This window comes from Tursiops truncatus, chromosome 16 (assembly GCF_011762595.2).
Source record: "Tursiops truncatus isolate mTurTru1 chromosome 16, mTurTru1.mat.Y, whole genome shotgun sequence".
Taxonomy (NCBI): domain Eukaryota; kingdom Metazoa; phylum Chordata; class Mammalia; order Artiodactyla; family Delphinidae; genus Tursiops; species Tursiops truncatus.
The window spans coordinates 17,615,000-17,642,069 of NC_047049.1; the positions used below are offsets into that span (position 1 = coordinate 17,615,000).

The 27,070-nt window shown below is 38.3% G+C and overlaps 1 protein-coding gene across 5 annotated transcripts in view; it reads left to right on the top strand.

Moving 5' to 3' along the window:
• Positions 1 to 46: 46 nt before the first annotated feature.
• Positions 47 to 27,070, top strand: part of GPAM (glycerol-3-phosphate acyltransferase, mitochondrial) — a 42,887-nt gene continuing 15,863 nt past the window's right edge. The window contains exons 1-12 of one of the 5 annotated variants that reach the window (XM_033841607.2): positions 47 to 146; positions 580 to 632; positions 1,954 to 2,081; positions 3,244 to 3,366; positions 5,590 to 5,663; positions 8,227 to 8,340; positions 10,073 to 10,219; positions 20,544 to 20,640; positions 21,283 to 21,419; positions 24,269 to 24,368; positions 24,922 to 25,134; positions 26,931 to 27,044. In XM_033841607.2, the coding sequence (XP_033697498.1) occupies positions 596 to 632; positions 1,954 to 2,081; positions 3,244 to 3,366; positions 5,590 to 5,663; positions 8,227 to 8,340; positions 10,073 to 10,219; positions 20,544 to 20,640; positions 21,283 to 21,419; positions 24,269 to 24,368; positions 24,922 to 25,134; positions 26,931 to 27,044 (1,284 nt within the window). In that variant the 5' untranslated portion in view covers positions 47 to 146; positions 580 to 595. The other 4 variants (XM_073793973.1, XM_019939994.3, XM_019939993.3 and 1 more) reach the window with 4 other exon arrangements.

Below are 27,070 nucleotides of genomic sequence, written 5' to 3' on the forward strand. Positions count from 1 at the left end.
GTCATCATGGCGCGACGTTGCAGCAGCGCCGGCGGAGGCTTGAAGTGTGGGCAGCTGCAGAGGAGAAGCCGGCGGAGCCGAGGGTGCGAGCGGCCAGGGCGGGAGCGGGCTGAGGGAGGCTGCTCGCGCCGGGAGCGCCGGGACAGGTGCGTGGTCGCCCTCTCACCGGGCCCGGCGCTACTCCAGCAAGCTGCCGGGCGGTCCGCTCCCCCCGGCCCTCTCCCTCGAGCTCCCGGGTTCCCCCTGAGAGATGGGCCCGGCTCGTGCCGGCGTGGGGGTCGGGCTTTTTCTCTCCCCGGGAGACCGGGCTGCGGCAGGTTTCCCCTGGGCGAGAGGGAAGTCCCTGTGGGCTCAGTCCCCCGCGCACCCGAAGGGCACGTGGAGTCATTGGCTTTGGCGTTGAGGCAGCAAGCGTGCTCTGGGAGCAGCTGGTGCTGGGGACAGTCCGTTGACAGATGACCACTGATTGAACTGAGCACTCACTGTGCGTCAGACACTGTGCCAGGCGTCTTAGGGGTATTATCCAGTCCTCCCAGCAACCCAGGAGGTAAGATTTATCATATCATGCCCATTTTCCAGATGGGGAAACCAAGGCATGGAAGTTAACCAACTCGTCCAAAGTCACACAGATGGTAAGCAGGGGGGATTCGAACTCTGATCTGTTTGGCTTCAGAGCTGGCCCTCCTGCCTCTGTCGCTTTTAAAACCCACAGTTGGCTCCCCTCAGCCCACAGCCTGGCGCCTCCAGGATTCTCTTTTTTTTTTTACGGGGGGGTGTACTTTTCAACCTTGGACAAACGTGGGGAGGGAGGGGTGAAGCGTGGACTTCCTATTGGCACAAGACTGTTTCCACCTCTCGTCCTGCCCTCATCACAGGGGCCAGACGAGTCTTCATTTTCCCAGGCAGCAGCTGGCTCTGCCGGTTGTAGTTACATTCTGCACCTGAAACTGATAGCTGAGTTTTATATTATAATACAGAAGAGCTTTCCTGCCAGGTGCATTGCTTTACTATTCCCTCCCCTCGCCTATTATGGTAGATTGCTACTCACATAAAATTGTTAAGAATGTGTATAGTCATGCTGAGGATAACAGTTACCACTGTAAATCCACATGGGGATTGTAAAGAAATCGGCATCTGCCCTCCAAGGAACACTGTTAACTTGGACATGACCTTTCAGGGTTTTAAAGGACTAATTTAAGGCCAGGTGAGAAATAGTCAAATGCTAAAATAATTTGAGAATTATGTTAGAAAATTCTTATATTTTAAGTTAATATCTATTTTCTTTAGCAGTTCACTGTTAGTGAACATTTTTTCCTAGGGTAGGAAAAGGCTTATTGAAAAGATATGAAAACTTATAAATCAGATATTTTAGAACAGTGTACTTTTGTCTTAGAGCTGTGTAGATGTATTAAAATTGCAAACATCATTTCATTTAAGGCAGCACAGAAAATTCAGAGCTTAATTCAGTTGAAGTGGGAAACTTGAGAGGTGCTCTCATTACCGTTACCCATTTTACATTGCACAGTGTGTATGACGAAGAATTCCCAGCACATAATTTTTCAAAAGTATGTACTTGTGTGCATACATGTAACTTTAATTTAATAAATGCGTATCTTCATACTTCCAGGAACTATTCAGTCACACAGGTGAAATAATTGTTTGTCACATACCTGAAATCAGCTGTTATTGACCCTCGTGAATTCATAGCTGTTTTGTTCATGAAGTCCAAAGATAACGAATGTTGTTTTTTGTTTTTTTTTAAAATCAGGATGGCCTGGATTCATATATACACATCAAAGTCCTTTTTTACACATTGACTAAACATGGGGAAGTCCTCCATAGTTCATTTGACATCCTATCATGGGGCAAAATAATATAGAAATCAGAATTTTGAGTTCTAGTATTTGCTCTCTGGATCCCTCATTAACTTATACGGTATACATTTTTTTATAGCGCATGATTTGGGAGTTACGCTTTGTGACATGGATGAATCTGCACTGACCCTTGGCATGATAGATGTTTATTTGCCAAATTCATCTGAATACAGTATTGGTCGATGTAAGCATGCAAGCGAGGAATGGGTAAGTTTAAGATACAGGTTAAAAGCATTCAGCCTAAAGATGTTCATTTCAGTGTGTATGAAGGTGGAAACACTGGAAGCAACAGAAATTCAAATAGAGGTTAATAGCTACAGAAACTACCTCCAGCTGTTAGAAGATTTGTTTATGAAGTCTAATATTTAAAAATTCTTATGATATTATGTTATTGGGAAGAGAAAATTGAGTAGGAAATTTAAGTACAGTGATTATGTTAAAAAGCAATAGGAAAAAAAAAAAAACCTATTAGTTGTTTTGGGTGGTGTAATTATAAAGAGATTTTTTTTTCTTTTCGTATCTGTTTTCCATGATTGCATTTCACAAGTGTGAATTTTGTAATGGAAGTAAACTTTATTTCAAAAATTGAAAATAGGAGATTTTAGTATGTATCTCAATCCAAAGGGCATGCTTTTTTTTTTTTGTATTGTTTTCCCTATGTCAATATAACATGGCATGTTTTAAATGTTTCCTGAGCACTATCTGCTTTAGATAAAAAATGATGTTGGAGTTTTGGGTGGTTTTTTGGTTTATTTTTGAGAATGTGATATCAGTGGGATTTGAGCAACTGATGAACTCAAAGTTAAGAGAAAATTATTTAAAACAGAAGAGCAGAGTTTGACCCTAATTGGATAGTATGGCTATAATTTAAATTCCAGACTTTAAACTCTCTTGTTAGGATAAAGGAATATTATATAAGTTTACCTTGTTTTTCATTTAAAGTAAAATATTTTAAACCGTATTATAACAACTTGTTTACTCTGGGTAAGGCTTTTGTCGTTCTTTTGTGGGAGTGTGTGATTTAAGAGGGAGTGAGGTGAATTGTTAGCATAGGGCTCCCGGAGTCTGACTTTATTCCTTCTGCTACTGTCAGAAGGCTATCTGACCTTTTATAACTTAGTTTTTAAACCTTTGAATGCTGCTTTGAGTGTTGCCAGCTATTGCTATTCTTAGGTGCTCAATTTTTGCTTATGTTCGCAGTGTTGGTCGTAGAGGGAGCACCTTGAATGAAAAATCACTCTGAGAAACACATGCCACCAAAAAGAAAATATGTCAGAAGTTTCTCTTCTATCTGAACTAGCTTAGAGATCAAGTGGACAAGTATAATTTTCTTGTTACTGACACACTATTTTTTCTTAATATTTATTAGGGTGAGTGTCGTTTCAGACCGACTGTCTTCAGATCTGCAACCTTGAAGTGGAAAGAAAGCCTAATGAGCCGGAAAAGGCCCTTTGTAGGAAGATGTTGTTATTCCTGTACTCCCCAGAGCTGGGTAAGAATGCTGCCTTTAATACCTTTGTTGACCTTTAATAAACAGAGTGAAATATGTGACACAGGTTTCCAACTTTGTGTGAATTTTATTATTGTGTAGTCTTAATGGACTTAATGCATTTTTAGAACTTAGGCCCATCTTTATAAACCAAATATTCCAAGTAAAGATGTTGACTCAGTTTTTCTTTCCATTCATTTATTCAGTGAATGTTGGTCTAATAGTTGATGCCAGGCTATATTTTGTTTTGTTTTTTCATTTTAATGTGACTTTAGAGGGAGAGTAGATCTTACTTTAAGATAACCCTTCCAAAGAGTTGGTGGGAACCTTCATGTAACTTCAAGATGTTGCAATTTAGCACTGAAAGTTAAAGTCCTAGCAAGATGGATGAGAGAGAGAGAGAGAGAGTGCGCGCGCCCGCGAGAGAGAGCTCACACATGAGCGTGGAGCAGGACAGAATAAGAAATTAAAGCAGTGGCTTTGCCCTTTTGCTAAGTGTCTGTTCCTGCGGTGGAGGGAGTGAGGGGTTTCGGTTGACTCTGTGATAGGGAAGGATGGTTACTAGAATGTTATGATGAAGATTTAGGAAGGAGTGTGCATGCGCTTGTTGTTCGTATTTGATGGAAAAAACAAGCCATACAAAATCTTCCACATTAGAGTGTAGTGTTTGGGAAGAGTCGATTGGATGAGAAGTATGCTTCTGAGGGCATTTTGCCAGAGGGATGAGTTAGCACAGGAATGTAGACTCTAATGTGGCTGTGTTCTAAGGCAGTAGACTTACCTTTTAAAACGTATAACTGATGGTAAGCTCTCTCTGGGATGGGCCAGTTACCAGGACATGTAAGTGCCATTTATTAACCCTGCAATTTATAGAAGTTGCTTATAACCTGTGTGAACAGCTAACAGCGCTGTGAGAATTCTCCACTCAGGTTTGGCTTGGCAGAAAGTCTTGTATAAGGAATTTACTAATCTGAGAGAGATTTGTGTGATACCCAAGCAGTTTATGTTAAATATTCAGGTCCGCTCAAGAATATCTTGATAGAAATATTGTTCCTTTTAAATCACAAGTGCCTTGTTGCAAGATTATGGTGGAAGTGAAGGATCATGGACATTTTCTAGTCTAGGAGTAAGGCCAGTTCAGATTAATAGGCCAGTAGAAATAAAGATTTAAATAGATCATGTGGCCTTTCTTTTTAGATCTGGCATCTCATCTAATTCTAATTTTGAATGCTTAAAAGATCAAAACAATACCTTAACTCTAATGTGTTCTTCAGTCAGAAGAGAGTGTAAGAAATTATTTGGTGGTGGTGATGGTCTGGGGTGGGGATAGGTGAGTAGTATAACAGATAATTGATTTTTGCCTACGTATAGTACCTGATAGAGCTAAACTTGATCTTATATTCTTCCATGGCATGTTTTTCTAAAATAATTTTTGTTTGACAGTATTTTTGTAGTAATTTTTTGACATTTGCTACCCTTTCTATGAAATCCTATTTTCCTTTTCTCTAAGGAGGTATCACTTAAGTATTTTGACATCTTTTATTGAGGGTACATTGTGCTTTCTCAGCATTTATTTGTGGAAAGTTTACCTTTTTGCCCCCATTGTTAAAGTTATGGCCTTTCTCTTTTTAGCAGAGCTATTTCTGGATTATCTTTCAAGATTACCTGTAAAGAGGGTGACCTTTAGCCATATGTTTTCTCATTAAGTAGACAGTCATTTTAGGGGAATAGAAAGACCACATTCTTTGAAGCAAGATCTGGGATTGAATCCTAAACTTCTGCAAGCCTCAGTTTTCCTATCTATAAAATGGGGATAATAATTCTTATGTGTCAGGATTATTGGGAGATTTAGTAATCTCACAATAACTACATGATACTTAGCATAGTGTTTTTGTATTTTGAAAACACTGAAATCTCCAGTTTTCCTGTCAATGACTTAAGCTGTCTCTGGCTTTAACTCTTTTTGGTTGGGGGTGGGGAGTAGGGCAGGAGAGTGAGAGACAGTAGTTCCTTTGAAAGCTGCTGATGATTAGTTTTGAGTTTGTGACCTTCATAGAAGGCTAAAAAGTAGTTTTCAATAAAACACCATTTTTCTTCATCTCAGATTTTTGAAGCAATGCCTTACTTTATGCTTGAATTATAAAAGTCCTCAAGAACTAATAATGTGAGTCCTTCACCAGCAATCCAGTCATATATTTATGTCTAATTTTATTTTGTTTTATGTAGGATAAATTTTTCAACCCCAGTATCCCATCTTTGGGTTTGCGGAATGTTATTTATATCAATGAAACTCACACAAGGTAAAAAGACATTTCTTATACTTCTAATGCATGTCAAGAGAAAAATTCCATAATAACCAGTTAACACACTTTAAGATGAATCTCTTTATTTATTTTTTTTAGAGTTAATAAGATACTAACTTCTGACACAAAAGGCTTTATCTAAAAATTGGAACCTGAGAAGACCTATTGCTATTTCCTGCTGTAATTATATAATATTTTCATGAGCATGTATATATCACTTCTGGCTTTCTTTACCTTATTCAGATATTGATGCTGCAGCTGAAATGTGCCAAAATGTGACAGAGATATGTGTGAGGAGAGGTGTAGGTTTGAATGTCTTATGATCTATTATTATTTTATACCTCAAAGAAAGTGTAACTTTTTGAAATCTACCTATCTACAGAGATTTGGAAGATATTTTTCTCTATTGAACAGATGTTCTTTGATTTATTATTAGCTTAAGACTTTTCTTAGAATTCTTACTTCCAAATTCCAGGCATATGGGGATAGGCTGTTAGGCATCAGAGTGGGAGAAAAGAGGCTTTGTTCTAAGTGAATTTAGTCTAGGGGATGAGGAAAGAGGGGGAATGTCTGCGAGACAAGAGAGAAACGGCAGCCAAAAATGCTACCAGTCCTTATAATTCTAAGATTAAATGCCTGGAGTAGGTCAGTAGTAGGCTCAGGTGATGAGAAATACACAAAATTCCATTAAAAAACTGATCCAAGAAGTCAAATACTTAAATTTTAAGTCTTTCTGATTTTACTACTCATATTTTGATGATGATATTATAAGTGAGCATGATAATATTTGGGTATAAAGTTTTTTTTTAAATAGAACTAAAGTCAAGGGATGTGTTTTTTCTAATTTCCATGCTACCCTTTCTTCTCTCTCTCTCTTGCTCTCAAGTTTAAAGGAAAGAGGAGAAATTTTTTTTTTCCTTTGGTTGACATGATTAAGATCCTAAGCAAAAGAATCCCATTGAGTCTTTTCTTTATGTAAGTAGATATTTTACATACAAAACCGAGGAGTTCATTTGTGGTCCTCAGTTGGAGGCAGTTAAGAAAAAAAAGCATATGAGATACACATACACACACACACACACTTTTTAGCGTATGTTGTATTGACCAGGCAGTGTGGAACTATTCAGTGTAATAAGCTACCTGTGCAAGTGAGTTGGCTATTTAGCTCTTCTGTGTGTTGCATGAAGCATAGCCTAAACATTTTTACACACACACACACACACACACACACACACACACACACACACACACACACACACACACACTGCTTTCAGTCCATTGTCAAGGGATTTCATCAAGAGTTTGGACTTTGTACATTCCAGTAATAGTTTTGAAAATATTCACTGATAGAAGAGTTTAGAATTAAACACTTAACATATTGGGCTAAGTTTTCAGAGAAATGAGACACAGGAAAGGAGGAAGAAAAAGAATGTCAGGAAGGAGAGATGAAGGAACTTTTTTTTTTGGTGGTACACGGGCCTCTCACCACCGTGGCCTCTGCCGTTGCGGAGCACAGGCTCCGGACACGCAGGCTCAGCGGCCATGGCTCATGGGTCCAGCCGCTCCGTGGCATGTGGGATCTTCCGGGACCAGGGCACAAACCCGTGTCCCCTGCATCAGCAGGCGGACTCTCAACCACTGCGCCACAAGGGAAGCCCCCTCAAATTACTTTTCCTCAATTGAAGGCTTTTTGGATCTTTCCAGAATTACTTTATAATTGAAATCTTCTACTGTTTATATGCTTATCATTATGGAGGACATGATAATGAGGCATTATATAATCATTACAAATGGTTTCAAATCACCACATAATGGAAGTTTGTAGCATTCTTATTCTAGATCCCTGTCCTTAACCCCCATCCAGATAACACGTAGTCACTGTCCCTGATGGGAGTATGTCCTATTCCCTAGGTATGCTGAATGTGCTTTCAAAAAAGCTGCCCAAACAGTAAGAACTTCTGGCTTCATAAGCGCAGAGCACAAATATTCAGACTAGTTTCCTTGACTTCTCTCAACTGTCTAGTTTCCTTGACTTCTAGTTTCCTTGACTTCTAGTTTCCTTGACTTCTCTCAACTGATCAACTTTGTCAATTCAATTTGACAGTCAGTGATCACCTTAGAAGAATTACTGTAATAACAACAAAAAAAGTAGCCCTTCATCGTAGGAAAAGACTCCCAAGTTATTTTTTATGGCCCATAGCTATAGATATAAGCTATATAGCTTATATATAAAGCATTCAACATATTTGGTTTTTCAAATGGTATTAAAGTAAGATGCTTTTATTTCTTTTGTTTTTATATTTGGATTATTAGTTTGCGGAGTAACACTATTCAAGCATTAATACATAAATTCCAAGTTTAAGTTTTAGCTGAGAGTACATGAAGGAAACTAGAAATAAAACTGTCTGCATAGCATCCTGAACTACTTACTAAGGAGAATTTGCTACAGGAATAGATGAAATGAGGATTTGTTTTTACAGGAGGGGAACCTGTGTAGTTTAAGCAACTTGTTTTAGGTATTCCTAGAGTACTTCTCTGCTAAATCATTTTCACGTTGCAGGCATCGAGGATGGCTTGCAAGACGTCTTTCTTACGTGCTTTTCGTTCAAGAGCGAGATGTCCATAAAGGCATGTTTGCCACCAACGTGACTGAAAACGTACTGAACAGCAGTAGGTAAGGGTGGGACGCTGCTGTAAAGGGGAAATGTAGGGATGGGCGGTGGGTGTGGGGAAGTAATTTCCTTTATCAACCTTTAGTTTCTCTGGGACTCTTGTCTCAAGAGGTGTTTGTGTTTCCAAACGTTCGATGTTCAAGCTCCAGAAGAAAGCAAGGAAAGGCAAGAGAACAGATGGTTTTGGTGCCATGTGGGAATAGCAGTCTTGTTTCATGCATTAATAATTGAATGGGCTTCTAATAAATGAAAGGCGAGTTGGAGTTCAGATATGCACATATTTCCAGAGTTCTCTGTTAAGTGTTCTGTAATATGAATGTTTGGGACGATGCATTTCCTATTTTATAGCCAGAAGAGAAGCGAGTTTGATATTTCTGTCAAATAATTGTTAAGTACCTGGGCACAAATTCTTGTATTAGAAAGTCATTATTAGAAATTTTAAGAGAATGAGATAAGTGTCTTTGCCCTCAGAGGATCTTGCTTAAAAATGGAAGAGACTGACTTGAACTCAGAAGGATTGGGGAAATCGTTATGAAGCTCAGCCATTAGACTATGGGAGTTTGGGTGAAGGTTGGTTTCTATTCCACCTCATTGTTGTGGCCTGTGTTAGACACCTACCTGGATTTGGGAAGCTGGAGACCAGAGTGGATGGAAAGATGCTTAGAAATGCAAGCCCAGTGGTATGGTTGTTCAGGGCTGAACAGTAGTGGCACGTAGTAGGTACTTTTATATTTATTGGATAAATGAGTGAATAGTTGATAATGGAGATATAATAATTACATGAATTACTTGCGAAAACATTCCTGGCTGTATTGAAATAAATGCTATTCATGGAACAGAATTAGGGATGGTGCATAAGTGTCATGTGGAATTGATCTTTCTGTAGTAACGAATGATGGGGCTCTGTGGAGTTTTGCTGAACACTAGCCTAAAATCAGCAACACTGGGAGAAAAAAACAATTATTTGAAACTCCCTTGGATTATTATATATTCTGTTTTCTAGGTAAAACCCCTCAAGTATGTTTCATTCCATCCAAATATTTTGAGTAATAACTAGGATTTTAGAAGTGATTTAAGGAGGTTTAAACCTCATTCGTTCTTCCCTAAGTCATGTGGAAGATTTACAAGACTGGGTTAAATCTTCCCTTTTACCTTACTGCTTACTGGTCTGTGCTATTTAAATCTAGAGCTGTGCCTTTTTAAAATTACTGGTTTGATTTGGAAAATACTTGTAAATATTTATGTCCACCTTTGATCCCTCCTAGAGAGTTTTACAAATAGTTCCACTAATAAGCCACAATGTAAATGAATAATAAGTTTGGTATTCAAAAGAAAAATCACACATTACTTGGGCAAGTGGGCTTGGGATACCTCTGAATTATATGCCTAAAGGGATAATCTTCCTTTTCTTCCTTTCTGCCACAGTGTAACTTTGTGTCCCTCACAGCATAACTGGAACATTCAAATTCACATAGTTGCTACCCAGTGAATTTGAATTAAATTTTCAAATCTGCCTTCCAGCTTCCTCAGGAATTCATTGATTTAAGAATATAATATCCTTAATATTTAATAGACAGTCAAGGAAAGCACTTCTAACTTGAGCTTATTCTCTTGTGTTATCACATAAAAGAGAAAGTATATTTTGTTTTGTCATTTGTTATCTGTAGTTTAGAAAATAATACAGAATGTAGCATAGAGCCAGTTACATTGTCTGTCTTTCCACTTTGAAATCAGAGTACAAGAGGCAATTGCCGAAGTGGCTGCTGAATTAAACCCTGATGGTTCTGCTCAGCAGCAATCAAAAGCTGTCAATAAAGTGAAAAAGAAAGCCAGAAAGATCCTTCAAGAAATGGTTGCCACTGTCTCACCGGCCCTGATCAGGTATAAAAAGCAAAGCAGAAAACTTTCAGCAAGAGTCATCCTGTTTTGAGCAGGCAGGACTGAACCGTTGCACTTTCCTAGCACAATGCTCTTGGTCCAAAAGAGGTTTTATCATATTCTGATGTTAAAAACCAACTCCTCTTTTTATTCTTTTTTTTTTTTTTTTTTTTTTTTTTGCGGTGTGCGGGCCTCTCACTGTTGTGGCCTTTCCCAGTGCAGAGCACAGGCTCCAGACGCGCAGGCTCAGCGGCCATGGCTCACGGGCCCAGCCGCTCCGCGGCATGTGGGATCTTCCCGGACCGGGGCACGAACCCGTGTCCCCTGCATCGGCAGGCGGACTCTCAACCACTGAGCCACCAGGGAAGCCCTTTTTATTCTTTAACTGTCATGAGAAGTAGCACTTGGAGGCTTCAAGGTGCATTAATCTCTGTCAGCTGTTACCAGCCATTGTAGTACTGCTGACATCTTCTAGACTAGTTGTGAGCTGGGTTTCACATGCCCATGTCTTTTTGTTTTCTTTCAGTTTTATTGAGATATAACTGACATACAGCACTGTATAAATTGAAGGTGTACAGCATAATGATTTGACTTACATATGTCATGAAATGATTACCACAATGAGTTTACTGGACATTCATCATCTCATATAGATACAAAATCAAAGACATAGAATGAAATTTTTTTTTTCTTGTGGTGAGAACTCTTAGGATTTACTCTTAACAGTTTTCATATATAACATACAGCAGTGTTAATTATATTTATTGTGTTGTATGTTACATCCCTAGCACTTATTTATCTTATAACTGGAAGTCTGTATCTTTTGACTACCTTCATCCAATTCCCCCTTCCCCCACCACCTCTGGTAACCACAAATCTGATCTCTTTTTTTGAGTTTGTTTGTTTTGGAAGTATAATTGATCTACAACACTATGTTAGTTCCTGTTATATGACATAGTGATTCAATATTTCTGTACATTTCAAAATGATCACCACTATAAGTTTAGTTATGATCTGTCAACATACGAAGATATTACATAGTTATGAACTGTATTCCCCATGTTACATTTCATACTTGTGACTCATTTATTTTACAACTGAAGTTTGTACCTCTTAATCTCCCTCACCTATTTCTTACATTCCCACCTGCCTCTCCTCTAGCGACCACCTGTTTTTTTTTTCTGTATCTATAACTGTTTTATTATGTTGTTTTGATTTTTAGATTCCATACTGTATAAGTGAAATCATACAATATTTGTCTTTCTCTGTCTGACTTTTTTCACTTAGCATAATGTCCTCTAGGTCCATCCATGTTGTCACATATGGCAAAATTTCATTCTTTTTTTATGGCTGAGTAATATTCCATTGTGTGTTTTTGGGTATATGTGTGTACATACCACATCTTCTTTATCCATTCATCTATTGATGGGCACTTAGGTTGCTTCCATATCTTAGCTATTATAAATAATGCTGCAGTGAACATAGGGGTGCATATATGGCTTCTAATTAGTGTTTTCATTTTCTTCAGATAAATACCCAGGAGTGGAATTGTTGCATTATATGGTAGTTGTATTTTTAATTTTTTGAGGAATCTCCATATTCTTTTCCATAGTGGTTACCCTAATGTACATTCCCACCAACAATGTACAAGGGTTCCCTTTCCTCTACATTCTCCCCAACACTTTTTATTTGTTGTCTTTTTGATAATAGCTATTCTGAGATCATATCTCAGGGATGAGATCATATCTCATTATGGGTTTTTTTTTATACAGCAGGTTTTTATAGTTATCCATTTTATACATATTAGTGTATACATGTCAATCCCAATCTCCCAATTCATCACACCACTACCCCCCCGCCACTTTCCCCCCTTGGTGTCCATACGTTTGTTCTCTACATCTGTGTCTCAATTTCTGCCCTGCAGACCGGTTCATCTCTACCATTTTTCTAGGTTCCACATATATGCGTTAATATACGATATTTATTTTTCTCTTTCTGACTGACTTCACTCTGTATGACAGTCTCTAGATCCATCCACATCTCTACAAATTACCCAATTTCATTCCTTTTTATGGCTGAGTAACATTCCATTGTATATATGTACCATATCTTCTTTATCCATTCATCTGTCTATGGGCATTTAGGTTGCTTCCATTTCCTGGCTATTGTAAATAGTGCTGCAGTTAACATTGGGGTGCATGTCTCTTTTTGAATTATGGTTTTCTCAGGGTATATGCCCTGTAATGGGATTGCTGGGTCATACGGTAATTCTATTTTTAGTTCTTTAAAGAACCTCCATACTGTTCTCCATAGTGGCTGTATCAATTTACATTCCCACCAACAGTGTAGGAGGGTTCGCTTTTCTCAACACCCTCTCCAGCATTTGTTGTTTGTAGATTTTCTGATGATGGCCATTCTAACTGGTGTGAGGTGATACCTCATTGTAGTTTTGATTTGCATTTCTCTAATAGTTAGTGATGTTGACCAGCTTTTCATGTGCTGCTTGGCCATCTGTATGTTCTCTTTGGAGAAATGTCTATTTAGGTCTTCTGCCCATTTTTGGATTGGGTTTTTCTTTTTTTTAATATTGAGCTGCATGAGCTGTTTATATATTTTGAAGATTAATCCCTTGTCCGTTGATTCATTTGCAAATATTTTCTCCCATTCTGAGGGTAGTCTTTTCATCTTGTTTGTAGTTTACTTTGCTTTGCAAAAGCTTTTAAGTTTCATTAGGTCCCATTTGTTCATTTTTGTTTTTATTTCCATTTCTCTAGGAGGTGGGTCAAAAACGATCTGGCTGTGATTTATGTCATAGAGTGTTCTGCCTGTGTTTTCCTCTAAGAGTTTTATAGTGTCTGGTCTTAGATTTAGGTCTCTAATCCATTTTGAGGTTATTTTTGTGTATGGTGTTAGGGAATGTTCTCCTTTCATTCTTTTACATGTAGCTGTCCAGTTTTCCCAGCACCACTTATTGAAGAGACTGTCTTTTCTCCATTGTATATCCTTGCCTCCTTTGTCATAGATTAGTTGACCATAGGTGTGTGGGTTTACCTCTGAGCTTTCTGTCCTGTTCTGTTGATCTATATTTCTCTTTTTATGCAAGTACCATATTGTCCTGATTACTGTAGCTTTGTAGTATAGTCTGAAGTCTGGGAGCCTGATTCCTCCAGCTCCGTTTTTTTCCCTCAAGACCGCTTTGGCTATACGGGATCTTTTGTGTCTCCATACAAATCTTAAGATTTTTTGTTCTAGTTCTGTAAAAAATGCCATTGGTAAGTATTGCACTGAATAGATTGCTTTGGATACTATAGTCATTTTCACAATATTGATTCTTCCAATCCAAAAACATGCTATATCTCTCCATCTGTTTATATCATCTTTAATTTCTTTCAGCAGTGTCTTATAGTTTTCTGTATACAGGTCTTTTGTCTCCCTAGGTAGATTTATTCCTAGGTATTTTATTCTTTTTGTTGCAATGGTAAATGAGAGTGTTTCCTTAATTTCTCTTCCAGATTTTTCATCATTAGGGTATAGGAATTCAAGAGAGTTCTGTGCATTAATTTTGTATCCTGCAACTTTACCAAATTCATTGATTAGCTCTAGTAGTTTTCTGGTGGCATCTTTAGGATTCTCTATGTATAGTATGATGTCGTCTGCAAACAGTGATAGTTTTACTTCTTCTTTTCCTATTTGGATTCCTTTTATTTCTTTTTCTTCTTTGATTGCTGTGGCTACAACTTCCAAAACTATGTTGAATAATAGTGGTGAGAGTGGACATCCTTGTCTTGTTCCTGATCTTAGAGGAAATGCTTTCAGCTTTTCAACATTGAGAATGATGTTTGCTCTGGGCTTGTCATATATGGCCTTTATTATGTTGAGGTAGGTTCCCTCTATGCCCACTGTCTGAGAGTTTTTATCATAAATGGGTGTTGAATTTTGTCAAAAGCTTTTTCTGCATTTATTGAGATGATCATATGGTTTTTCTTCTTCAATTTGTTAATATGGTGTACACATTGATTTGCATATATTGAAGAATCCTTGCATCCCTGGGATAAATCCCACTTGATCATGGTGTATGATCCTTTCAATGTGTTGGATTCTGTTTGCTAGTATTTTGATGAGGATTTTTGCATCTATATTCATCAGTGATATTGGTCTGTAATTTTCTTTTTTTGTAGTATCTTTGTCTGGTTTTGGTATCAGGGTTATGGTGGCCTCATAGAATGAGTTTGGGAGTGTTCCTTCCTCTGCAATTTTTTGGAAGAGTTTGAGAAGGATGGGTGTTCGCTCTTCCCTAAATGTTTGATAGAATTTGTTAGAATTCATCCGTGAAGCCATCTGGTCCTGGACTTTTGTTTGTTGGAAGATTTTTAATCACAGTTTCAATTTCATTACTTGTGATTGGTCTGTTCATATTTTCTATTTCTTCCTGGTTCAGTCTTGGAAGGTTATGCCTTTCTAAGAGTTCGTCCATTTCTTCCAGGTTGTCCATTTTATTGGCATAGAGTTGCTTGTAGTAATCTCTTAGGATACTTTGTACTTCTGTGATGTCTGTGGTAACTTCTCCTTTTTCATTTCTAATTTTATTGATTTGAGTCCTCTTCCTCTTTTTCTTGATGAGTCTGGCTAATGGTTTATCAATTTTGTTTATCTTCTCAAAGAACCAGCTTTTAGTTTTAATGATCTTTGCTATTGTCTTCTTTGCTTCTATTTCATTTATTTCTGCTCTTATATTTATGATTTCTTTCCTTCTACTAACTTTGGGTTTTGTTCTTCTTTCTGTAGTTCCTTTAGGTGTAAGGTTAGGTTGTTTATTTGAGATGTTTGTTGTTTCTTGAGATAGGATTGTATTGCTATAAACTTCCCTCTTAGAGCTGCTTTTGCTGCATCCCATAGGTTTTGGATTGTTGTGTTTTCATTGTCATTTGTCTCTAGGTATTTTTTGATTTCCTTAGCGATCTCTTGGTTATTTAGTAATTTAGTATTGTTTAGCCTCCATGTGTTTGTTTTTTACGTTTTTTTCCCTGTAATAGATTTCTAATCTCATAGTGTTGTGGTCAGAAAAGATCCTTGATATGATTTCAGTTTTCTTAAGTTTACTGAGGCTTGATTTGTGACCCAAGATGTGATCTATCCTGTGTGCACTTGAGCAGAAAGTGTAATCTGCTGGTTTTGAATGGAATGTCCTATAAATATCAATTGAATCTACTTGGTCTATTGTGTCATTTAAAGCTTGTCTTTCTTAATTTTCTGTTTGGATGATCTGTCCATTGGTGTAAGTGAGGTGTTAAAGTCCCCCAACTATTATTGTGTTACTGTGGATTTCATCTTTTATAGCTGTTAGCAGTTGCCTTATGTATTGAGGTGCTCCTATGTTGGGTGCATATATATTTATAATTGTTATATCTTCTTCTTGGATTGATCCCTTGATCATTATGTAGTGTCTTTCCTTGTCTCTTGTAGCATTCTTTATTTTAAAGTCTATTTTATCTGATATGAGTATTGCTACTCCAGCTTTCTTTTGATTTCCATTTGCATGGAATATCTTTTTCCATCCCCTCACTTTCAGTTTGTATGTGTCCCTAGGTCTGAAGTGGGTCTCTTGTAGACAGCATATATATGGGTCTTGTTTTTGTATCCATTCAGTGAGTCTGTGTCTTTTGGTTGGAGCATTTAATCCATTTATGTTTAAGGTAATCATCTATATGTATGTTCCTATTATCATTTTCTTAATTGTTTTGGGTTTGTTTTTGTAGGTCCTTTTCTTCTCTTATGTTTCCCAGTTAGAGAAGTTCCTTTAACATTTGTTGTAGAGCCGGTTTGGTGGTGCTGAATTCTCTTAGCTTTTGCTTGTCTGTAAAGGTTTTGATTTCTCCATCAAATCTGAATGAGATCCTTGCCAGGTAGATCTTGGCTGTAGATTTTCCCCTGGCATCACTTTAAATATGTCATGCCACTCCCTTCTGGCTTGTAAAGTTTCTGCTGAGAAATCAGCTGTTAACCTTATGGGAGTTGCCTTGTACATTATCTGTCGTTTTTCCCTTGCTGCTTTCAATAATTTTTCTTTGTCTTTAATTTTTGCCAATTTGATTACTATGTGTCTCGGTGTGTTTCTCCTTCGTTTTATCCTGTATGGGACTCTCTGTGCTTCCTGGACTTGGGTGGCTATTTCCTTTCTCATGTTAGGGAAGTTTTCGACTATAATCTCTTCACATATTTTCTCGGGTTCTTTCTCTCTTCTCTTTCTGGGACCCCTATAACGCGAATACGGTTGTGTTTAATGTTGTCCCAGAGGTCTCTTATGCTGTCTATATTTCTTTTCATTCTTCTTTCTTTATTCTGTTCTGCAGCAGTGAATTCCACCATTCTGTCTTCCAGGTCACTTATCCGTTCCTCTGCCTCAGTTATTCTGCTATTGATTCCTTCTAGTGTAGTTTTCATTTCAGTGATTGTATTGTTCAGCTCTGTTTGTTTGTAGTTTAATTCTTCAAGGTCTTTGTTAAACATTTCTTGCATCTTCTCGATGTTTGCCTCCATTCTTTTTCCGAGGTCTTGGATCATCTTCACTATCATTATTCTGAATTCTTTTTCTGGAAGGTCACCTATTTCCACGTCATTTAGTTGCTTTTCCTGGGGTTTTATCTTGTTTCTTCATCTGGTACATAGCCCTCTGCCTTTTCATCTTGTCTATCTTTCCGTGAATGTGGTTTTTGTTCCACAGGCTGCAGGATTATAGTTCTTCTTGCTTCTGCTGTCTGCTGTCTGGTGGATGAGGCTATCTAAGAGGCTTGTGCAAGTTTCCTGATGGGAGGGACTGGTGGTGGGTAGAGCGGGCTGTTGCTCTGGTGGGCAGAGCTCAGTAAAACGTTAATCCACTTGTCTGCTGATGGGTGGGGCTGGGTTCCCTCCCTGTTGGTTGTTTGGCCTGAGGCGACCCAACACTGGAACCTACCTGGGCTCTTTGGTGGGGGTAATGGCGGACTCTTCCCAGAACTTCTGCCAGTGTCCTTGTCCTCATTGGTGAGACACAGCCACCCCCCGCCTCTGCAGTAGACCCTCCAACACTAGCAGGTAGGTCTGGTTCAGTCTCCGTGGGGTCACTGTTCCTTCCCCTGGGTCCTGATGCACACACTACTTTGTGTGTACCCTCCAAGAGTGGAGTCTCTGTTTCCCCCAGTCCTGTCAAAGTCCTGCAATCAAATCCCGCTAGCCTCCATGTCTGATTTTCTAGGAATTCCTCCTCCCATTGCCGGACTCCCAGGTAGGGAAACCTGACATGGGGCTCAGAACCTTCACTCCAGTGGGTGGACTTCTGTGGTGTAAGTGTTCTCCAGTTTGTGAGTCACCCACCCAGCAGTCATGAGATTTGATTTTATTGTGATTGCACCCCTCCTACCATCTCATTGTGGCTTTTCCTTGGTCTTTGGATGTGGGGTATCTTTTTTGGTGAGCTCCAGTGTCTTCCTGTCGATGATCGTTCAGCAGTTAGTTGTGATTCCTGGGCTCTCTCAAGAGCGAGTGAGAGCATGTCCTTCTACTTTGTCATCTTGAACCAGTGCAATCATTGTGGTTTTGATTTGTGTTCCCCCAATGATTTGTGATGTGGAGCATCTTTTCATGTGCCTGTTGGCCATCTGCATGTCTTCTTTGGAAAAAATGTCTATTCAGATCCTCTGCGCATTTTTTTTTGTTTTTTTGCTGTACAGGGGCCTCTCACTGCTGTGGCCTCTCCCATTGCGGAGCACAGGCTCCGGACGCCCAGGCTCAGTGGCCATGGCTCACGGACCTAGCCACTCAGCGGCATGTGGGATCTTCCCAGACCGGGGCATGAACCCGTGTCCCCTGCATCAGCAGGCGGACTCTCAACCACTGCGCCACCAGGGAAGCCCCCTCTGCGCATTTTTTAATTGGATTGTTTGTTTTTTGATGTTGAGTTGTTTGAGTTTTTTGTATATTTAGGGTATAAGCCCCTTATCAGATATATCCTTTTCAAACATCTTCTCCCATTCAGTAGGTGGCCTTTTTGTTTTGTTGATAGTTTCTTCAGTCTGAAAAAGCTTTTTAATTTGATTTAGTCCCATTTGTTTATTTTTGCTTTTGTTTCCCTTACCTGAGGAGACATATCCAAAAAAAAATATTACTAAGACTGATGTCAAAGTGTATATTGCCCATGTTTTCTTCTAGAAGTTTTATGGTTTCAGGTCTTAGATTTAAGTCTTTAATCCATTTTGAATTTATTTTCATGCATGGTGTGAGAGAGTAGTCCAGTTTGAGTTTTTTGCATGTAGCTGCCCAGTTTTCTCAGCACCATTTATTATAGAGACTCTTTTCCCCATTGTGTATACTTGCCTCCATTGTCATAGATTAATTGCCCTTATAATGTGGGTTCCTTTCTGGGTTCTCTATTCTGTTCCACTGATCTATGTGTCTGTTTTTGTGCCAGTACGTGCTGTCTTGATTACTGTAGCTTTGTAAGATAATTTGAAATCGGGGAGCGTGATACCTCCACCTTTGTTCTTCTTAAGATTGTTTTGGCTGTTTGGGGTCTTGTGTTTCCATACAAATTTTAGAATTATTTATTCTAGTTCTGTGAAAAATGCCATTGGTATTTTATAGGGATTACATTGAATCTGTAGATTACCTTGGGTATATGGTCATTTTAACAATATTAATTCTTCCAGTTCATGAACACAGTATATCCTTCCATCTGCTTGTGTCATCTTCAGTTTCTTTCATGAGTGTCTTACATTTTTCCAAGTACAGGTATTTTACTTGCTTATGTAGATTTTTTCCTAGGTATTTTATTCTTTTTGATGCATTTAAAAATGAAATTCTTTTCTTAATTTCCCTTCAGATAGTTCATTGTTAGTGTATAGAAATGCATCTGATTTCTGTATATTAATTTTGTATCTTGCAACTTTACCAGATTCATTGATGAGTTCTAGTAGTTTTTGATGACCTCTTTAGGATTTTCTAAGTATAGTATCATGTCATGTATATACAGTGACAGTTTCACTTTTTCATTTCCACTTTGGATTCTTTTTATTTCTTTTTCTTGTCTGTTTGCTGTGGTGAGGACTTTCAATTCTGTGTTTAATAAAAGTGGCAAGAAAGGGCATCCTTGACATGTTCCTGATCTTAGAGGAAATGCTTTCAGCTTTTCACCATTGAGTCTGATGTTAGCTGTGGGTTTGTCATTTTATGGCCTTTCTTATGTTTAGGTATGTTCCCTCTATATTCACTTTGTTGAGAGTTTTTATCATAAATGGATGTTGGATTTTCTCAAGAGCTTTTCCTGCATCTTTTGAGAGGATCATATGATTTTTATTCTTCAATTTGTTAATGTGATGTATCACATCGATTGATCTGTGGATATTGAACTATCTTTGCATCCTGGGATAAATTCCACTTGATCATGGTGCGTGATACTTTTAATGTACTGTATTGTTGAATTTGGTTTGCTAATATTTTGTTAAGGATTTTTGCATCTATGTTCAACAATGATACTGGCCTGTGATTTTCTTTTTTTGTGATGTCTTTGGTTTTGCTATCAGGGTGATGCTGGCCTCGTAAGATGAGCAGAATGCAGAAGTGTTCCCTCCTCTGCAATTTTTTGGAATGGTTTGAGAAGACATGTGTTAACTCTTCGCCAAATATTTGGTAGAGTTCACCTGTGAAGCCATCTGGTTCTGGACTTTGTTTGCTAGGAGTTTATTTTTTTATTACTGACTCAGTTTCATTACTGGTAATTGGTCTGTTCATATTTTCTATTTCTTCCTGGTTCAGTCTTGGGAGATTGTACATTTCTAGGAATTTGTCCATTTCTTCTAGGTTATCCGTTTTATTTGCATATAATTGTTTGTAGTAATCTCGTATGAACCTTTGTATTTCTGTAGTATTGGCTGTAACTTCTCCTTTTTCGTTTCTGATTTTATCTATTTGGGCCCTCTCTCTTTTTTTCTTGATGCATCTGCACATGCCCGTGTCGTGGAGTGATTTGTGTGCAGGAGAGGGATCACTCTACTCACCTAAATATTTGCTTGATCATTAGCTTCTGAAGTATAAAGTGTGCAATTAGAATGAAATGTAAGATTTTAGTACATCATAAATGGATGCTTCTATAAGTAGTATGTGTAAGGTCAGTTATTTAAGTTCACAATTCAGATGTACACATACACACACATACATGCACACGTGCTCATAAAAAGTCAATTACAATCACTCACGTTGTAGGTTCAAAACTTTAGGTAGACAAATGTCAAATATATATGTTTATATATATAAATATATGTATATACATTAAAAAATTTTTTTAACTTCCTTTCAGACTGACCGGATGGGTGCTGCTAAAACTGTTCAACAGCTTCTTTTGGAATATTCAGATTCACAAGGGTCAACTTGAGATGGTTAAAGCTGCAACTGAGGCAAGAGCTATGTGAATCTGTCGTTCTGTATTCTCCACATTTGCAGAGCGATTTCGGAATTCTTTTTCAAATGTTTCCTTGTATACTGTTGTGCATTCCTACACATTTGCAAGATTTCCCCCCGTGTGAGATAACTACAGTAGTTATGTGTTTGTGGGAGATAAGTGGGGTAAAGGAGCACCTTCCAGCAATATGCAGGATTCCTTCTGTAAGTTATCTTGCAATAACTCTGAAAATCAGGTAGAACAAGCCTTATTTTATACATGAGGAAATAAAGGCACATGTAGATTAAGAAATTGTCCCAAGTCACAGCCAGTAAGTCACTTGCCCAGGATTTCAAACCAAACCAAGCTTGTGGCCAAAAACTATGTTCTTTTTATATGATTAGGGCTTCCTTTCAGAAGATATATAGTCAACTTGAACTCTTGATTGTTCTCCTCCTTCCCTGATTCTTTTCTATTGGTGTAGTTGTTTTTAGCTAGATGATATTAAATTGAAAGAAGTTCTTATTACGGAAAAATGTTTTTAAAGAATGAGTCACTAAGTAGCTAGTGTTTGAATGACTTTAACCAAATGTGAAGTTGCAAACTGTAATTGAACTTTCCATCTGAATTTTAAATTTGGTGTTTTTCCTTTTGCTAGATGAATTTGCCACTTATATTTCTACCAGTTCATAGATCACATATTGACTATCTCCTGCTCACTTTCATTCTCTTCTGCCATAACATCAAAGCGCCATACATTGCTTCAGGCAATAATCTCAACATCCCCATCTTCAGGTAAGATCAGCTTATTTTGAAAGTTAAGGTATGAAGATTATATTTTGAATTTTTCTTTTTTTATTATACCTTTTGATACATTTATTGTAATGAGGACATTAACTTTTTTATTTTTATTATGAAAGTAATGCATGCTTATTGCAGAAAATTTGGAAAGTACAAAAAAGCATTAAGACCATCATCATTTGAACTTATTTGCAAAGCAGAAATAGAGACACAGAGGTAGAGAACAGACGGGGGAAGGGGTGGGTGGGATGAATTGGGATGAATTGGGATGAATTGGGATTGACATATATACACTACTATGTATAAAATAGATAACTAATGAGAACTGACTGTATAGCACAGGGAACTCCACCCAGTGCTCTGTCGTGACCTAAATGGGAAGGAAATACAAAGGGGATATATTTATACATGTGGCTGATTCACCCTGCTGTACAGCAGAAACTAACACAAGATTGTAAAGCAACCATACTCCAATAAAACAACAACAAAAGACTATCATCATCATTTCTGTGTTTTATATGGGATATATGGTGAACTATGAATAGCTAAACTTATCAGCAGTATTTATCAAACATATAAAAGGCAATTAGAAAGATAAGATAGCAAATTACTGTATCTGACTTGGCAGTGCGCAGGTGGGGTCAGGGTGGTGGTAGGCAGGTGGTAATGGTATAAAGGTAAGAAAGAACCTTACCTGTTACTTTGACCTCATAATTTAGTAGAGCTAGAAACATAATAATTACAGTATAACGTAAAAGGTATGTTTTAGAGGTTTTCAGGGGAATGCAGTGCATTCCATTCAGAGGGAATAGTATGTGAAAAGACAGAGTGATTTAAAAGCATGATATGGTCATGAACCAGCAGACAATTCTTAGTCTCTAGGGTTAGAATGTAGGGTGCGTTAGCAGGGTTCAGAGGCTGGAGGTGGTGACTGCATAGGTGGTGAGAGTTAGGTCAAAACAATTTCTAAGCCAAGAGTTTAGAGTGTATCCCATACTTGAGAAATGATACGTTCAGATTCGCATTTTGAAAAGTCATTCTGGATTAGAGGGAGTTAGATCAATTCTGACTCTATTGCAGTAGTTCAAATAAAAGGTAATGAAGGCTTAAATAAAAGTATAATAGTGCTCTTGGAGAAGAGGTCACAGATTTGAAAAGTATTTAGTTTCATACTTCAAAGTACAGCATCTCTCAGGTTAGCTCTGTGAGTAGTAGAGAGCACGAGGAGGACGAATGTGGAGCGACTGGAAGGGAAGCAGGCTGTGCAGGTGGCGCTTCACAAGGGTGCAGTCACTGCTTTGCCTGCCATGAAACCTGATCCTCAGCCTCGCAGTACGAGGAGCTCCTTCCTAATCCCTTGGCTCAGAGTTCTGTAGCTAATCTGATGCATGTGGATGACTGAAGAGAAGCCATTCATTCATGCAGTAAGCCAGTACTTACCCAAATGTGCTCTAGACAAGGGAGAACAAGATACATAGTCCTTACTTTCAAATAGCTCATAAAATAATGGGGAATGTAGGCAAACAGCTAGCTCTAATCCAGCGTGATATGACCCTACAGGGCAGACATGCTTTTCCAAGTATCAGAATATCTATGTTTTCTCTCATGGGTACCTCTTCCCATTGTCAAGGAACCTGGAAAGTTGAATTAGAAAGTCATCAGAAAGGTACTTAGGTGTGAAGAAGACTGTTCCAGCTGGGCTCTTAGAGAAGCCTTGCCCCGTAATAGTTTGCCTCTTCTGTAATCAGAACAACTCATGTACTCATTCCCTCCAGGTTGGATTGGTTCTCCAGGTGGATCTCTGGGGAAGTACTTAATAAACATTGATCATTTCTCATAAGCCAACTTCCCTTTTCACCACCTCTATGCCAGTCATTGCTCAGCTTATCATTCCTTCAGACATGACAGACTCTCGATAACCTGGCCTGTTTATTTGCAGTGTTCTTATGTTACATGCCAGTCTGTACATTCACAAACCACTTTTCAAGGGGGCTTATTTTTGTGGATGGTTCATCTCATTTATTAAGAATTTATTCTGCAGAGTTTTACTTTCAAAGAGTGACATTAAGTTCTGGATATATCTTACTGTGGCCTCCTTATGCTGACTGTAGAAGATTCCAAAACTATATATTAATATTTATATTAATATCACTCTGTTTGAACAGAATAGGAGGAGGCTCTGAGTTTGGAAAAGTTGACTTAAGTTTTGGAAAGTTTCAACCTCATATCAAAGTAATTCATCAGTGCTGTAGACAGAGAAGTGGGGTTGTGCGAATTGTTTTATTCTATGTATGTGTAAATGAAGCAAATTTTGGTTTCATGTTTTGGGAGGATGGTTATGCTTGGTTCCAGTTTGATAAAGTTACTCTTGTCTTACTGGGATGCTCTCTAAGAAATACTTACTTGAGAAGGTTTCCCCAAAGGAGCTTTTGTAACATCACATTCATCTTGTAGTAAATGTGCCTTAGGAAAATTTTGGTATGTCTAAAGGTCAGTGTCTTAAGACCCTGGGCAGGGTTTTTAAATTTAGCAGTATTCTATAATCCTCTTAAAGTCTGTACCAGCACCTTTGCGGGATAATATATCATGTAAACTCCTTTTGGCTTAGAACAGATGTAACAGAGCTTCATTATACACAGTGATATTCTGAAGGCTAATGAATAATGTAAATGACTGAAACACGTCAATATATGGAAAATGGAAAAATGTCCACATTTTCACAATCAGCAACTCAAACAATACATGAGGTTTATATCCAAATGACACGTTTCGAATAACTTGGAATTTGAGTACTCTTTTTAAATTTTTCTTTTTAAAAAATTAATGCGTTCTTAAATTTATAGTACCCTGATCCATAAGCTTGGGGGCTTTTTCATACGACGGAGGCTAGATGAAACGCCAGATGGACGGAAAGATATTCTCTATAGAGCTTTGCTCCACGGGGTACGTGTGATCTCTAATTACTCTTAAAGTCGTTATGGTAGCTATCACAGTAGAAGAAAATGAGACTTGATTCAGACTTTTTATTTTTCGGTACGCAGGCCTCTCACTGTTGTGGCCTCTCCCGTTGCGGAGCACAGGCTCCGGATGTGCAGGCTCAACGGCCATGGCTCAAGGGCCCAGCCGCTCCGCGGCATGTGGGATCTTCCTGGACCGTGGCACAAACCCGTGTCCCCTGCTTCGGCAGGCAGACTCTCAACCACTGCGCCGCCAGGGAAGCCCCTTGATTGAGATTGTTAAAAAACAGTTGTCTGAGTAATTATTTTCGTGATTATTGCTTGGATATGGGTTTGATGATTACTTTTTGTTATCACCAAAATATAACATTGGAGAAGCTCTTTTGATATTATCTGTGTGAGCAAAATATTTTGTCAGAAGTTATAGGTTTTGTTTGTTTGTTTGTTTTGTTTTTTTAGGTTTAACTTTGCTGAGCTTATTCTAAGTTGGGTGATCTTGAGTTCATGAGTTCATATTTTACTTTCTCCTTATATTCCAGCATATAGTTGAACTACTTCGACAGCAGCAGTTCTTGGAGATTTTTCTGGAAGGCACACGCTCTAGGAGTGGAAAAATCTCCTGTGCTCGGGCAGGACTTTTGTCAGTTGTAGTAGATACTCTGTCTACCAATACCATCCCAGACATCTTGATAATACCTGTTGGGATCTCCTACGATCGTATTATTGAGGGTCATTACAATGGTGAACAACTGGTAAGAGGACCACCTGCACAAAAGTCATCTTTGCTTTTCCAGTCTTTTGCTTTTAGATAAGTGCTTTTAGAATTAGTTGAGAATATTTTTGTTACTCTCTAATTTTATAACACTGTAGGAAACTTGGTAGGGTGGGCTTTCATCCCGTATGGCAGCCTGATTGGTAGTGATGATGTGGTAATTTCCTGCATTTGGAGGAAGTGGCATGATTAGATTAATCATGCCTTGGTCGTGGGGTCGGGAAGTGGAAGAATACTTGCTACTGAGTTGCCACCTCTGCCCTGGGGAGGGTATACATGGCTCGGTCTCCCCAGGGCTTATTGCTTATGTGTAGAGTTTAAGTTACACCTGAAGAACTGGTGGGATCATGTTGGCAGAGCAACTGCAAATTAATTTTGAGACTGCAGTAATTTTTTTAGTGAACTTTTTTACTGAAGTAAATAGTTACAGAAGAATGCACCCATCATACGCATGTAGCTTGAATTAGCACAAAATGAATACACCTACATAACCAGGACCCAGGTCAAGGACCCTAGAAACCTCCCTTATCCCTCTCTCATTGTTTTCCCCTCAAGGGTAACCACCTATCTTGACTTCTTACTGAATAGATTAGTTTGCCCATTTTTGAACATGATATAAAATGGAATAATGTAGTGTGTGGACTTTTTATCTCTGGTTTCCTTTGCACAAGCAACACCTGTTTGTTGTTGCAGGTAGTTACAATTTGTTCATTGTCATAGTTGTACAGTATTGCAGTGTATGAATATACAATTTGTCTATTCTACTGCTGAAAAAAAGTTTGGTTTCCTGGTTTCAGCTGTGATCATTCTTGTACATTTCTCTTGATGACCATATGTATGCATTTTGTTGGGTATGTGCCTGGGAGTGGAATCAGTGGATCATAAAGTATGTGTACGTTCAGCTTTGTAGATGCTGCCAAACAGTTCTCCAAAATGGTTTTACCAACTTGCTATTCCTCCCAGCAGTGTGCCAGTTCCAGAGGAGTTTAGTTTTGTTCTTATTTAGTGTGGAAGTCTTGGTCATGATACTTGTTTCAAGCTTATTGCCCCAAACATATCAGAAGCTCAAGGACTCCTAATAATTGGAGGCTTTAGAAATAAAGTGATAGACCTGGATTATTATTATTATCTCTTGTGAGACCCCTCCTTGTGTTGCCTGTGTCAATTCTGAACATATGCTCCACTCACCCTGACTGCATCTCATGACATCATATCTGAGTCCTGTGTCCCTTATACAGCTGACATTGTGCCTTATGTGTGTTAAATATTCAGGAAACACTTACTGAATGAATAATTGGCTCAAAGGCCACTCTGGGGCTGAATTTGGCATTTGGTTGCCTAATGTTACATACTTGGACCATCGTGATCATCAGACCACAATAAGGTGGCCTCTTTGACATCTTACTTTTATCTGAGAATTGCAGAACAGTTTTTCAGGCTGTTACATCATTTTTGTCCTTCAGTAGTTTGCAGTTCTATTTTTGTGAATGATGTAAACAATGCACTAAATGAAGTTGTGTTAAATGTTTCCTTTTTCAATGGCCAAATTACCTCCCCAGTGACGTGATTACATCTTTTAGCATCTTGGAGTGCTAAACATTTTCTGACAGGTCTCAGTCAATGAATACTTATTTTCCTTCATTCGTTATTATCTTTTTCCAGACAGATCATCGGTTTCCATAAAAAAATTAATAAACTTTATTCTTTGGATAATGATGTTTGTGTATTTGTTAGCTTTATTTCTTACCATGCTATTCTTTCAAAATTGCAAATTAGGGAAAACCTAAGAAGAATGAGAGCCTCTGGAGCATAGCAAGAGGCGTTATCAGAATGTTACGAAAAAACTATGGATGTGTCAGAGTGGATTTTGCACAACCATTTTCCTTAAAGGTGAGTGTCTGTTGAAATGAAGCTGT